We start from the raw sequence: 15,865 nt of genomic DNA on the forward strand, positions 1-15,865 counted from the left end.
GTCTTTCAATATATGGCTAAAAATATACAACCATAAAAAAATTTTATATGTTTGGCTACATTTTAAAAAATCTTCTGAAGCAGGAGGTGGGGTTAGGAACCAACCACTAACTCATAAGCAAGGTCCGAATAACAAATAAACAACCAGTTACAAAATATTTGCAACTCATAATGCAGACCGAGGACTGCATCTTCCTATTTTACAAAGAAATCCTAAAAATCGGTTAGAAAGCTATTAAGAATTCAAGAAGAAAGGTAGATAGTTAATAACAGCATTAGTTCACAGAAAAAGGAATTTAAATGGTCTTACGCATATAAAATGTGCTGAGCTTTACTCATAATTTGAGAAATGTGAGCTGAAGCTAAACTCAGATACGATTTGACTTTATGGGTAGATCTAGGCAATCATCAGAATCTAATCACACCCCTAAATTGGTGAGGTTGGAAAGCAGCACTACTCATCACTCATACATCACTACTAGAGGGTAAGTTAATACATCAGTCGGGGGGGGGGGGGGGGGGGGCGGAATTAGACAATGGCTATCGAAATTATAAAGATCTAGGGATCTTACCCAAGTCATTTTGTGGAATTAGCCTTGCACATCTGTGAAAAAGTGAATACACACGGTTATTTATGGCTTGATAACTGCAAGATTGAAAACAATTTATACTGATCTCATTTATATGCAAAATCTTTAAAAAAAAAAAAAAGTCAAACTCATAGAAACAGAAAGTAGAATGGTCGTTACCAGGGGCTTGGGGTGGCAGAATGGGGAGGCTGATCCAAGGGTACATGCTTTCAGGTACGAGATGAAGATGTTCTGGGGATCTAGTAATGTACAGCATGGTGACTATAGTTAACAGTGCTGTACTGTGTACTTGAGAGTTACTAAGAGAGTAGATCATAAGCACTCTCGCCACACAGGCACATGCACATGCGCACACACACAAATACAACGGTAATTATGTGGCGTGATGGATGTGTAATTAACCTGATTATGGTGATCATTTCACAATGTATGAATATCAAATTATCACATTGTACATTTTAAATATATATACTTATGTTTGTTATATAAAACAAACAATAAAGCTGGGGGAAGAAAGAAGAGAAAGTTTATGGACCAGTTGGGAATAGCTACATAAATTGTGATATATCCACACAATAGAATATTATGCAGGCAGAAAAAAAAAAAAAGAATGAAGAAGTTTTTTGAAGTGAATTTAGTAACACATCAAATATACCTTGTAGGCTAAGTGAGTCACATCCTATTCAGCTGAAACTGAATTTATACATCTTAAAATATCTAGGACATGAGGATAAGGCTGAAATTTTACCAAAAAATAATTAGGAGGCTATTACATAAAAATATTGATTTGAAAAGCTTGCTATTATAGCTCAAGTATAGTACTTTCTCAACACCATCAGCTTGTAGATGGCTCCTCTGGCCACTATTCTGTACGTTCGCAATACTAAATACAAGCCCATTTTAAACTGAATTTAGTAAAGGAGTAAAAAAACTTTAAGCCAGCTCTGCCAGTCATAGATACTGATGAATGACATATTACTATCTGGATTTGGACTATTTCTTTCCCGCTAATAATAATTAGTAAAAGACAGTGATCTCCTCTTCAACTCCTGGTCCACGGTGATGATGCAATCTCATTGAAGTCATCCCATATACTGAAACTCTGCATACCTTGCTTCATCATCTGCGTCAGGAAATAGAACTTTGGGGAGGCTGGGTGGCTCAGTTGGTTAAGCATCCGACTTTGGTTCAGGTCGGATCCCTTTCGCATTCCGCTTAAAATATATAAGAGTGCATATTTTAACAATAAGCCCGTTTAACAATAAGCCCATCAAACTAGTGGAGCTTACTACAGGCCAGTTACTTTAAGCTATTTACATTCATCTATAGAACTAGATTTGTGTGGTGTAAATGTGGAGCTATAGATTCATACATATATATTCCTGTCCTCTAACATTGATTCATATTTTAAACTCTTTGATTGTGACTTCTTACTAATAAAGAATTTCTTATTCAAAAAAGTTGAGTAATCCATATCTCCAGTCATTTTCTTTATCAGAAGCATTTTTTCACTGGATTCTTTAGAAATGGCTTATAGGAATAATAATTCTCAAATTCCTGTATGTCCAAACACTTTATGTTCTTTACCTTTGAAGGTGAATTTTGCTACATTCAAAATCTTTGGTTCACATTTTCTTTCCTTACATATCATAAATACATCACTGCCGTTACAAAAGTCTAATGATAAACCAATTTTCTGTCCCTTATAAATTATGGACATTGGTCTAAAAACTCAAAGGATTTTTTTTCTTTTTTCGTAAGTTTGGTAATTTTACAAGAATATGTCCTGATGTTGATCATTCTAAGTTGACAGCATCAGGCACAGTGTGCTGTTGCAATGTAAAGTTTCGAGTCTTTTAAAATCATTTTAGAAAAGTGTTTTATTATGATTATTAATTTTTAGTATTCTTTTCTTTTTCCTTGGTTGTCTTTTTTCAGGAGCTTCTTTATCTGTATATTGAGTCTTTTTGTTTATTTAAAAAATTCTAACCTTTTAGGAGCACCTGGGTAGTGCAGTCAGTTAAGCGTCTGACTCTGGATTTTAGCTCAGGTCATAATCTCATGGTTTGTGAGTTTGAGCCCCGTGCTGGGCTCTGCACTGGCAGTGTGGAGCCTGCTTGGGATTCTCTCTCTCTCCCTTTCTCTCTGTTCTTCCCTTCCTCACTCCTTCTCTCTCTCTCAAAATAAATAAATAAATAAATAAATAAATAAATAAATAAATAAATAAATTTTAACCTTTTAAAATCTACAAATCTCTTCATTTCTTTTAAATTTTAAAATTTCTACCTTTTCACTTTCTCTTTCTCTTAGGTCAATATTCCACTATATATGCTTATATTCTTCAACTTTTGTTAGTAGAGATGGTGGACCACGGGCCTGAGCATCACAGTGTATTCTCGTTGAGTATGCCAAGATGCAAGGCCTTGACCACTCTCTTTTCCAGGCCATCGCCTGGGTTGTGTTCACAGTGAAAAATATTGAAGAATGAGGTAACATCTCCACCAGGACAAAGAGCAGTTGTGCTTCCACTTAGTATATAAGTGGTCAATTCCTCTAACTCAGTGTTCCCTAGCTGTAACGCAAACCCACAGTGAGTAGCATCTACCTGGGCCTCAGCTATGCTGCCTGTGGGACTCAGAGAACTTGAGAATTGATGCAAAGCAACATGGAGTCTGGCTCCTGCTTTTGCCATGAGAATGAAGTCTTCTGTCTCTGATCCAGGAGTTTTGTTTCTTCTACCAGCATCTATAAAACAAGAACAGGCCAGATTATTAGCTCGCAGGTAGGGTAAAATCCCAGACCCTTTGCTGTTCCTGACAGTTTGGGAGATGAGGGTACGATGGTGACAGAGATATGGCTTTCTGGAAGATGAAGGACAAGGGTTCCCACAGGATCGTGTTAAGAGAGAGAGAAGACGTCTGGGGATCCAGTAGCAGGTGTTCTCACCCCAAGGGGCTGGGGAGGTACGGGAAACTTCTTCTCCTAGCTGTTTGTTTGTTATTACTTTTCTATTGTTGCATAACAAATTACCATACACACAGTGGCTTAAAACAACACAGATTTATTATCTCACAGTTTCTGTAGGCCAGAAGTCTGGGCACAGCGTAACTGGATTCTCTGCTTAAGATCTCACAAGGCTAAAATCAAGGTGTTATCCAGGGCTGTGTTTCTCATTTGAAGCCAACAACCAGTTGAACAGCTCAATCTGTCAACACTGTGTGAGTGAACTTGAAAGTGACTCCTCCCCCAGTTGAGCCACAAGATCACTACAGCTTCAACGATACCTTCATTATGTCCGTGAAACACTCGGAAGCAAAGGACCCAGCTAAGCCACACCGATTCCTGACCAACAGAAACTTCAAAATAATATATTTTGTTGTTCTAAGCCACTAAGGTTTAGGAAATTGGCTACACAGCAGATCATGAATATACTGGCTGAAAGCACAGAGGACTGCAGCGCAAAGCCACAGCAGCACCTGATGGGAAAGGAGAGAGCCCCAGAGTGGGGGAGTTATGTAGGAGTGAGGGGGGCCGTACCAATAGTGACAGAAGGTGCGGAGGAGGAGGAAAAAACTTCCCACTGCTCCAGCCATGCCCTACACACTAGCCTCACCTCCTCCCTGCATGCCCCACCCTCCTGACCACAGACTAACAATCTCCCTGCAGCTGTGGTAACCCCAGAAGTGTGTGTGTGTGTGTGTGTGTCTGTGTGTGTGGTAAACAACCTGGACTTTTTCCCTTAGGGGAAAAGCTGTGGCCCACTCTCTACCTCTGAGCCCTTCAACCGTAATGACTTTTCTGAACTATAGACACTGTGGCTGATGATAGTCAGACGTTGGAGCTTCTGGCAACAAAGAGGTAACGTCCACTTGGAGATTGCGACTTCTCACCTCCTTGACACACCTCTAGCTTTTTTGAAAAGCAGCTATGGATCTGCTACTGAGTGCTAATGAAAACTGAAGCCCAGTCCAAGGAAGCCTTGTGATGTATTTTCTAGGCTGATATTCACATTTGGGAGTGAGTCAACTCAGACTTGATAACTCAGTAAAGGGGCAGGGTTCAAAAGCTCAAAAGGCCTCACTAGTCACATGAAATGGTATATTCGTGAGACATATGAAGTATATTCTCAATTGTAGCCTACTGTTGTATTTTCTTAGTAGTGATTTTTAGAAATCAGAAGACTTGAATTTTGATGAAGTTAAATTTATAATTTTTTTCTTTTATGATTTGTGTTTCCATGTTTCATTATAGAAGTCTGCCTACTTGAATGTGGTGAATATCTTCTCTTAAATTTTCTTCTAGAAGATTTATCATTTTAGTTTATATATATCATATATGATCCATGTAAAGTTAATATTTCTGTATGGTGTAAAGGCAAAGTTACATCTTTCGCCATAGGGCTATCCAATTGTTCTTGCACAGTTTGTTGGAAGGACTTCTGATTTGATAATTCACCATTATGTGGATGTTAATAGACACTCTATCAAATTTTAAAAGTTCTCTTCTATTGTTATTTGATGATAATTTTATTATAAATTGATATTCGGTTTTTATCATTGAAGTTTTGTTTCTCTTCTTCCATGAATGGGGACAATTAAATTGATTCCTTCCTCTAATGTCAAACCTTACTTGCATTCCTCAAACTGGTGCAGCCACTCAGGAAAATAGTATGGAGGTTCCTCAAAAAATTAAAAATAGAACTACCCTACGACCCAGCAATTGCACTACTAGGCATTTATCCAAAGGATACAACTGTGTTGTTTCAATGGGGCACAAGCACCCCAGTGTGTACAGCATCTATCAACAATAGCCAAAGTATGGAAAGAGCCCAAATGTCCGTTGACTGGTGAATGGATAAAGATGTGGTACATACATATACAATGGAATATTACTCGGCGATTAAAAAGGACGAAGTCTTGCAACTGCAACAATGTGAATGGAAGTAGAGCATACTATGCTTAGCAAAATAAGTCAGAGATAGATAAATATCATATGGCTTCACTTATATGTGGAATTTAAGATACACAACAGATGAACATAGAGGAAGGGAAGGAAAAATAAGACAAAAACAGAGAGGGAGGCAAACCATAAGAGATTCTTTTTTTTAATTTTTTTTAAATTTTTTTTTTCAACGTTTTTTATTTATTTTTGGGACAGAGAGAGACAGAGCATGAACGGGGGAGGGGCAGAGAGAGAGGGAGACACAGAATCAGAAACAGGCTCCAGGCCATCAGCCCAGAGCCTGACGCGGGGCTCGAACTCACGGACCGCGAGATCGTGACCTGGCTGCAGTCGGACGCTTAACCGACTGCGCCACCCAGGCGCCCCAAACCATAAGAGATTCTTAACTATAGAGAACAAACTGAGGGCTGCTGGTGGGGTGCCGGGAGGGGAGAAGGGCTAAATGGGCAAGGGGCATTAAGGAGGGCACTTGTTGGGATGAGCACTAGGTATTACATGTAAGTGATGAATCATGAGATTCTATTCTAGAAATCATTATTACACTATACGTTAAATAACTTGGATGTAAATCTAAAAAAATTTTTAATTAAAAAAATTTAAATAGTTAATAACCTCCCAAAATAGAGAGCCCCCCCCCTCACCCCGTACCCTCCGTAGGTTCACTGGTGAATTCTGCCAAAAACTTAAGGAAGAAATTATACAGATTCTCTACCATCTCTTCCAGAAAATCGAAATAGAGGGACCATTTCCTAACAAAATATGGAATAAAACAGAATAAAACTACTTATTCTACAGATTTTAAAAACAATAATAATAAACATTATTAATAATTTGAACTTACACAATGTTATATGTCAAGCATGTATCAATAACTCTGGGAAAATATTAATGAAAGGGACAAAAGATTTGAACAGATGTTCAATCTGTTTACTAATGAAGCACACGAAAAGAGCCAAATAAATTGACAACAAATTTTGTATTTCAATTCCATCCTGCTAAAGCTTTTCCCACAGCACTTAAACATTTGCAAGAGGGTGAGAGGGAGATGTTGGCCAATGAGTACAAACTTACAGTTAGAAAATGAGTAAGTTCTAGGAATTGAATGCACAGCATTGCGATTACAAGTCACAGCCTTGTGCTACATTTCTTGAAAGTTGCTAAGTTACACAAAGCTACATGTAAATTATATCTGAATAAAGTTGGGGGAAAAGAACATAAATTTGCAAGGATATTGACCTCTACCTTCTTCTTTAATATCGGCAATTCAGCCAAGAAATCTTTAATTTTTCAGTAACACCTTAACGATAAATACAGAACCTTGAGTGCAAATTTTTATCTCATTCAGATGGTTAAAAGTATCTTTTAGGTGAGCCAGACCATGAATAAAGTCCTCTTTTTCAAATTGTTTCAAGAGTAGTTTTGCTTTTTCTTTAAAAAGTAAACAAACAAATAAAACTTATCAAAATCGGTACTAAAGTTTGTCCCTTTGAAAGCCAGAGAACTTCGGTGGTGACAGAGAAGATTTTCTTATTCCCCGCAAAGGCATTTTTAAAATGTGATGATTTAGAAAATTACTTTGGATAAAGTCGATGGCTCTTTTGGCTGATGACAGAATTTCTTTTAGAGTTGTCTGAATAGTCTTTTGTCAGTGCATGTCTGTCACAAAACAAGTGAGTAGCTAGGAGGTGAGGAAAACCAGACGCCCACCCAGCATTGTAGGAGTTCCGTTCTGTCTGCAGAAAGAGACATTGCTTCCCTCAAAGTTCTGCATGATAAAACCACCTTTTTTACCTATTGACAAAAAGTCGTTCGTTGACTTTTACACTTCCCAGGGGAGACTCATGATGTAAGAATTCTTCGATGGCTTCAGCATGCGCAGAGCAAGCAAAACCAGAAGGAAATGGGAAGCTTGGCAACACTGAAGGTGGCTTTAGTTTCATCCCATTGTAAAATGAAGGGGTGTGGCAGAAGTGCCAATTCCTCAATGGCTGCTTCAAGGTTTTAAAGAAATAGGAACTGTTGGACAAGGAAAATGGATGACAGAGTTTTTTCCTTCGTTGCAGTCCACGAATCAGTGCCGACATGGTTCACCAAAGTTTATCCGATATAAGTGGAGCTTCTATTTATTCAGCAGGCTGGTAAGAAAATGTGCAGAAGCTCCAAGAAAAGGGTTTTGTAAAATGGCACAACTACGTTTAGAAACACGCCAAATCTTTCCAACTGAGCTTTCTTATTAGGAAAAATTCCAAATTCTAAGATATAGTTTCTGGACAGAGAGAAGTGAGATGCACTTTTACTCTATCTGCATTCACAAGAACATTTACACACACACACACTCACACACACACACACACACACACACATACATAAAACCACCGTGACCTTTGTGTCCTAGTAAGTTCAAAGATGCAAATGAAGACATCTGATTCCTGTTTTTTCACTTACTTCTATTAGGAACAAAATCTTAGGCACTGCTAACGTTTTGTAGTTTGTTGCCAACATTGAATATGGAAGGGAGTGATTGATATCCTTCAGAGTGTAGCCAAGAGCGGGATGCCCCAAGATGGACCACTTTGGCATGAAAATTATTTTGAGTTAAAAAGCAATCAATCAAAAGCCAGCAGATTCAGGAAAAGCACCCCTCAACCTCTTGAAAGAATTTAGATGGAGGACCTGCTCCAGGAAGAGAGCTATCACCCATAGATAAAACTCCAACATGGTAAGAGCTAGGTATGGTAGATGGGAGGAACCTAGTTCTCCATGTCCCATTGTTTCGGAGTGGCCCAGCAAATACTTGTTTACCAAATACTTACTCTTTTTTAAAATCTTCCCATAAATTGCATTCCTATCCTCTGAGGTCCCAGACCCGTGCCCCCTTTTCCTTAGTTTGGGGAGATATATATATATATATATATATATATATATATTCTATGTCTGTGTGGATCCGCCATAGATATGCTATTAAATTTGATTTTCTCCTGTTAATCTGTCTCATGTCAATTTGATTCTTAGTCTGGCTAGAAGGATCTTGAAGGGGACAGCAATTCTTGCTCCCTGACAAGAGGTTAGTGAAAAATTTAAAATTTTCTAGCAAGGTTCATGGACCTCATGAAACTAAGAGGCCACTAAACCCCATATTAATAAATTTTGCTCAGGAACCAAGATAAGGTGCTAACAAAAATCTGTTACCACACCTGCATAAATTCAGTCCATAAACAGTCCTGAAAGGGTGTTTTGAAACTTTTCATTACCATCAGGACTTTTCATCTAAAACATTATATTAACAGCAATATTGTGAACAAAGAGAATGTTAGTGACACTGATCTATGCTTGAACCTCAGCCGGGCTGCTTCATGGACGCTTCACCACCAGGGTGTTGTGAGGGCTCCATGAAACGATGCGAGTAGAAGTGGCTGGCCCCATGTGTGGCACGTAGCAAGCACTCAATAAATGCTGGTTTTGTTCTTCTCTCCTTCACCTCTCTTATTACCAGCAATTGGAAGAAGAGGGTGATTTCCCTAGGCCCTGCAAACAGGCTCCTCGCCATCACACTTTTTAAAGATCATTATTTCATACTCTGTATACACTCTGAAAAGCCATTACTTCCCCTGGAAGCCAAGGAACAAAGCAGCCTGACTTCTGACTCTATGTCCGTTCCCTCCAAAAAACAAAAGGGCAGCATTTAGAAGCCAGATTAAGAGGGTTGCTCATCTGTGGTATCACCAAGATTTCAGTTACCAACCCTGAAGCCAAGAATGAATATGAGGACACAATGTTCTGCTGTCTCATCAGAGCAGGACAAATGGCATCTAGGCTGAGTAGATGGCCTTCTTGCCATGGGGCGCATTAATCTGGGACTCTGTATCAGTGGGATTGTGGATAGTGGTATCATGTGAGATTTAGCCGTCATACGCTCAGCACATCACCATGTGCCAGGCAAAATGCTAGGTCAGAATAACAGATCTTAGTATCCATATTCATGATTTACATTATGAAACCATGGAATGTTAAAGTCGTAAAGGACCATAGAATTGTTGAAGTCTAAAAATCACAGATAAATGGCTTGCTAAAGATGCCATGAATTACATAGTAATCAACCAAAAGTCTCAGACTCCCAGGAAAATCCACTTTTTCCATCGTACCACACAGCCTCTAGTAGGTTCTAATACTTATTCTTTCCTATGCCGTGCTAAATGAAGAAGGAAATTGTTTCCAAGAAAAAACTTGATGGGTAAGGTTCTGGGGGAGGATGAGGAGTAAGTCAGGTACCCAATGTTTGGGTAGAATTGCAAAACTTCACAATCTTAACTAGAAATAATCCAGCAGAAAGGAGATTCAAAACTCAATGGGCCTTTCAGAAAGCATCTGCCAAGGGGAACCTTGAAAGAAGAGTAGACACTGAAAACCAACTGCAGTTTAACCTGGAATGTTCTTTACTTCATTTGCTATGGTTTTAGAGTCATTCTCTTTAAACAGATAAATCAGAGAAAATAGGTGACAGATGAAATGCCCTGATAGCCTTGTAAACCCAAGCACCAAAGGCTCAGGGCTTTGCCTTCTTGATAAGCCTTTGAAAAGTCCTGAAAAAAATGCCATCCAGTTTCTAAGATGCCCTCCTGAAATATGGCAGAATAGAAAACTAGACTCAAGACTTCACAATCTGGCTTTTCATTCTAGAATCAATTCTTTTCGAAGAAACGAATTCCCTCATGTTTCTCTTCTTGGGCAATGATCGGCTCCACACTCTGGTCATAGAAAAAGAACATTGTAACTTTTGCGGCATTTGACGTAAGACTTCATGTCACCCAATCTTCACCTGATATCTAAAAATGTCATACTTGATATGTTTTAATGAACATATTGTTCCTACAAGCAAGAATATGTCCTTAAATTAGCTCTGCATGGAAGATTCCCAATACCTCTTGCCAAGGTGCCATCAGCTCACTGACACAGGTTAAGCAGACTTGGGATGCCAGGGTTAGTCATGGTTTCCCAGTGCTTTACCCATGGTGAGCCTTAACTGAGTTAACTTTTGTAGAGATAGATACCTAAATCATAGAAAAACGAGCCAGTTCACAATATAAATTTGGTAAAGATCATGTTGTGTGGTAATTCTAGCAAGAATCTCCCAGCCCTACAGAGTAAATAGTCCCTGACTGTGGAGGACAGATTTCTGCTAAGGTGAAGTCGTTCTGGGCTGAGAATCAGAAGTTCTAGGCTGAAGGCCCAGCTTGGTCATAGATCATACATCTTTTTCTCTTTCATTCTCCTGTTTCTTCCCCATCGGGTGAGGAGCTATGTGATCTTTTCTTACTTATACATTGCTCTACGTGCACACACAGAACTGTACCTGGAACACCAAAGTTCTCAATAATACTTATTCGTTGATTGTATGAATAAATCTCCAAGAGGCATTGAATCAAGGTGGTTGAAAGTGTGGCCTCCACTAGATATGTAATCATGGGTAAGATACTGGACCTCACCAAGCCCCAGTTTCCCTCTCTGTAAAATTAGAATAAGAATGATAATGTAGTAACTATAACAATAATTGCTGTGCTAAAGATTATAATTAAAAAACCAAGTTAGCTTAATGTAAACCCCCAAATTTACTAATTATCTTTATGCTTTGCTATGGGGTAGAGAGAGAATGAACTTGAGCTTCCAGAGAAAAGCTTGTGTGATTGGTTTCCCTTAGGCATGAATAATTCCTGCCCTGTGAAGAAGAAGGTTTCCTCCCTATAGCCTAAAGAGCTGTTCTTGCAGTTCCTGGCTTCTTTTCCTCCTGTACAGAAGACTTCTGGTTCAGGATGGACAAACACTTCTTGATAGTCTCCTTCCTTTTCTGCTTCATTGTAGGTGAGTCACAGACCTGAGAAGTGGGCTCCAGAGGCAGGATCTCAGGAGCCCTTGGAAACTCTACGTGTACAGGAGGTATCCATGGAGGGCTGAGCCTTGACCACGTTTACAAGGGAGGGGAAGCCATTCTTCAGAATGCTCCTTCTGCCTTACGGGCCAACTTTTCTGACCTTTTCAACATTCTGCCATTCCTCACCAGGGGCTCAAGCCTCTATGGCTGCCCCTTCCTACTCTTTCCCCATTCTGTCCCTACCATTCCCCATAATCTAAAATCCTAGCAAGATTTTCCTTAAGTCATCCTTTCCATTCATAAATCTGTATCCCATTTGCTGTGACAGCTGGTCAGTCTATAATGAATAATTTTGTAGTTTGTTTTAGACAATGACTTTTGATACCCTTATCAGGGAGTTTATATGAAAACAAGTGATTATAGGAGAGGAAATACTGGATGCTCTAGAATCAGAATTTTTAAATTGCTGTCTTAACATGGTTGGAACAGGAAGGTATTATGCTAAGTGAAATAAGTCAGTCAGAGAAAGACAGACACCATATGTTTTCACTGGTAAGTGGATCTTGAGAAACTTAACAGAAGACCATGGGGGAGGGGAAGGGGAAAAAAAAAGTTACGAGAGGGAGGGAGGCAAATCATAAGAGACTCTTGGATACTGAGAACAAACTGTGGGTTGATGGGGGGTGGGGGAGAAGGGAAAGTGGGTGATGGGCATTGAGGAGGTCACTTGTTGGGATGAGCACTGGGTGTTGTATGGAAACCAATTTGTCAATAAATTATATTAAAAAAATAAATAAAACAAGAACAATTATTTCTCACTAAAAATTTTTTAAAAATTGCTGTTTTAAAATCTCTGTACCTTTTTTACTTTGAGTAAAAATTTACTTTGAGTAACCTTTGGTTACTCATCTGAGAAATGGGGAAATACTTACTCACGAGGCTCTTGTGATGATTAAATCAGATGCAAAGTGAGAAAGCATGGCCCAAATCAGATGCTCAATAAATGCTACTTTCCTTTCTCACCTAGGTGCACCAGGGAGAGGTTTTTTGTTTGTTTTATTAAACCTGTATTTCTGATTAGCTCACCCCACAATACCATGGGAAGTGTTACTAATATGTTGTAATTCATGAGGACTTTACATACATTCAATTCAAAGTTCAAAATTACAGAGTATATTACCTCATAATATCTAAGCGGCGAATGTTAATAACCTAGCTTGGGTAAAATATTTTTTTCTTTTTTTCTTTTTTAAAAATGTTTGTTTATTTTTGAGAGAGAGAGAGAGAGACAGAGACAGAGACAGAGTGTGGGTGGGAGAGGGGCAGAGAGAGAGGGAAACAGAATCTGAAACAGGCTCCAGGCTCTGTCAGCACATGGCCCGACATGGGGCTCGAACCCACAAACTGAGAGGTCATGACCTGAGCGGAAGTCGGACACTCAACCGACTGAGCCACCCAGGCGCCCCTTGGGTAAAATAGTTTAAAGCATTCACCCTCATTATTACACTCCCACCTATCTACAGTGCTGCCAAGTTGGCTAGGCCATCATTAATAGAACCGTTTTAAAGCTGGAAAAACCAAAGTCATGGGGGCTAAATCTTTGCTCTGAGTTACCTAGGTTAAAACGGCCAAAATAGGGATCCAAAGAATCCTTTTATACTCACAATCGCATTTCTCTGTGATACGAAGTTGGTGAGAGCTCCAACTGCTTACTACCTGCTATTCTACCCACCACCAGCTCCTCATTCACCGCCCCCCCACCCCCCGCCGTCACCCCTACTCCTCCACCCTCCACAATCAGGTCTAGATAATTCCAGCTCTTTCCAAAGTGTCCCTGGTCTGACACCAGCTCTACACTCTCCAGCAGTGACACCTCTGAAGTGCGTAACGTGCCACCTTCGCACACGGACAGATCGCTGTAGAAGAGGCTTTGGTTCCTGTATTGCTCAGACGTTTGAGTCGTGCATGTCTTTAAAGATCTTCCAGGGTAAGGTAGAGGGCCAGTAGAGGTACCGTGAAAATCTTAGAAAATTCTTAGGAGAGCACTTCAGCCATTTTGTATCTCAGACTACGGCCAGTCTAGGAGAGGAACCGACGAGCAGAATGCCTCTGAGCTCAGGTCCCTGTGCATGCAGACAGAAGAGGATTGGGGGAAATGAGACAGGAGGAAGAAGACGGGGGCCCTATATTCCCAACGAAATGGACCAGATTCTAACTCTGAAGACACTAAAGCACTAGTTGCTAATCTACCAGGAAAGGAAATGAAACAGCTATATAGAGTTGTAGGGACCTCAGGCAAACGAACATGAAGGGGGCCGGTGGTTTCTACATCTCCCTGCCTCAGTCCTCATGGTACGGATACGCTGTGAAGCCATCCCTAAACTCACCCTGATGCCTAATTAAATTTCCATGGGCAGGAATAGTGCCAGGTTTGACTTGTCTTTAGAAAACTTAGATCACTGACTTATTTTCTATGTTCTTTCTTATTACAGATAACATTCTGCAGTTATCATATATGGTGTGTCAGAAATTCTGCAGAGACTTGACATTTGATTTCCACAATCGGACTTACGTTCATAAATGTTGCAGATACAATTATTGTAACATCGAAATCTAAGATATTTGCCCTCCCGAGGCCTCACTCTGAAGTGTTGATGTTTCTCACCCTTCATACCCTGCCTGCCCTTGCTTTTTTGCCTTGTCTGTCTTGTAAGTACCCCAGCTGTCTCTTTAATTCAGTGTCACCCTTCCTGGCACTTCCAGCTCGGTTTCTATCTCAGTCAGAGGATAATGATTCTGAACAACAGACCTCTCCCATGACAGGGATTGGCATTTCTATACTCAAGAATCCTGTCCCAAGAGGCTCTGTACAGCGAAATTTAAAACAAGACTGTTCCCAAACCCTATGATCAGCTAAGATAGTTGAGGTGGACTAGAAGCACTTCAGCTGAACATTCACAAATACTTTTTCTTAAACTCCCATTTTTATCATTACTATAATTAAGCAGAAATAGCAGCAAAATGGATGGTGGACACTTGAGATTTTCCTCTACAGACACAATCTTATTTTCCAAGTGGACAGTGTTCACTTCAAACTCAGTCATGATTTTCTTGGCACCTGCAAAGTACACCCGCATACAACGTTAGTATGAAGGAGAAAATAAGGAAATTCCTGCCACTGTGATATTCATAGCTCACACATGGCCACTTGTAGGTCTGTTAGTATGTAGTCCAGATACATCACAACTGTCCTTTCTTCTCTTTCCTCTCCTAATCTTTCTCTGCTGCTTACCTCTATGTTACAATATGCAAAAGGAACCAATTCAAACTGGATTATAAATTGAATAGGAAAAGTACCCAATAAAACTAGAAGAAAGCATAGCATGCATTTATAACTTTGGAATAGGCAAAGGTTACTTAAACATGACCTAAAAAGCAAAATCATTTTTAAAAATTGATAAATTAGACCACATTAAAATTAACAATGTCTGGTCACTAGAATGTATCATTAAGAGAGTAAAAAGGCAAGTTAAAGACTTGGAAGATATTTGCAATACTTATATCCTCCATAGAACTTGTATCCAGAATGCAAAAATAATTCTTACAAAAAGCTGAGGGACTTTATTATTTTTTTTTAATATATGAAATTTACTGTCAAATTGGTTTCCATACAACAACCAGTGCTCATCCCAAAAGATGCCCTCTTTAATGCCCATCACCCACCCTCCCCTCCCTCCCACCCCCCATCAACCCTCAGTTTGTTCTCAGTTTTTAAGAGTCTCCCATGCTTTGGCTCTCACTGAGGGACTTTATTACCACTAGACCTGACTTGCAAGAAATGCTGAAAGGAGTTATTTAAACTGAAATGAAAAGATGCTAATCAATGGCATGAAAACATACAAAAATACACAATACACTGCTTTAGCTTCATGTACAGTCAGACCTAGAAAATTCTAATAGGATGGTGTGTTAACCACCTAACTATATAATACAAAGGGCAAAAGGGAAACCATTAGTATAATTGTAGCTCCTGTAATTATTAATAAATACACAATATAAGAGATAAATAATAACCTCAAAATAAAAGGGGGGAAGCTTTTGTAGACAATCAAAGGAAATTACCATCAGCTTAAACTGGACTATTTAATCTACTTAACACTTGATCTCCACCATCAGACTTAGGTGCAAAAATGATGTAACTACAATTATTGTAACTTCAATAAGACTCATGGTAAGCACAAAGCAAAAACCTAGAGTAGATGCATAAAAGCTAAACAAAGGGGAGAAAGAGCAAACGACCATGGAAAATATCAATTTGCAAAGACAGGCAGAGACAGAGCGAAGAAAGAAACAACATAGACACAAAACAACCAGAAAACAATCAATAAGATAGCATTAGTAAGTCCTTACATATCCATAACAACTCTAAATGTAAATGGATTGAATTC

The 15,865-nt window shown here is 39.3% G+C and overlaps 1 protein-coding gene across 1 annotated transcript; it reads left to right on the plus strand.

Moving 5' to 3' along the window:
* The first annotated feature begins 11,358 nt into the window (after positions 1-11,358).
* PATE3 (prostate and testis expressed 3) lies at positions 11,359-14,034 on the plus strand. The gene is made up of 3 exons (XM_042904391.1): positions 11,359-11,407; positions 13,282-13,404; positions 13,910-14,034. The coding sequence occupies exons 1-3, from the start codon at positions 11,359-11,361 to the stop codon at positions 14,032-14,034; spliced, it is 297 nt and encodes a 98-aa protein (XP_042760325.1).
* Positions 14,035-15,865: the final 1,831 nt, after the last annotated feature.

Source organism: Panthera leo, chromosome D1 (genome assembly GCF_018350215.1).
Source record: "Panthera leo isolate Ple1 chromosome D1, P.leo_Ple1_pat1.1, whole genome shotgun sequence".
Taxonomy (NCBI): domain Eukaryota; kingdom Metazoa; phylum Chordata; class Mammalia; order Carnivora; family Felidae; genus Panthera; species Panthera leo.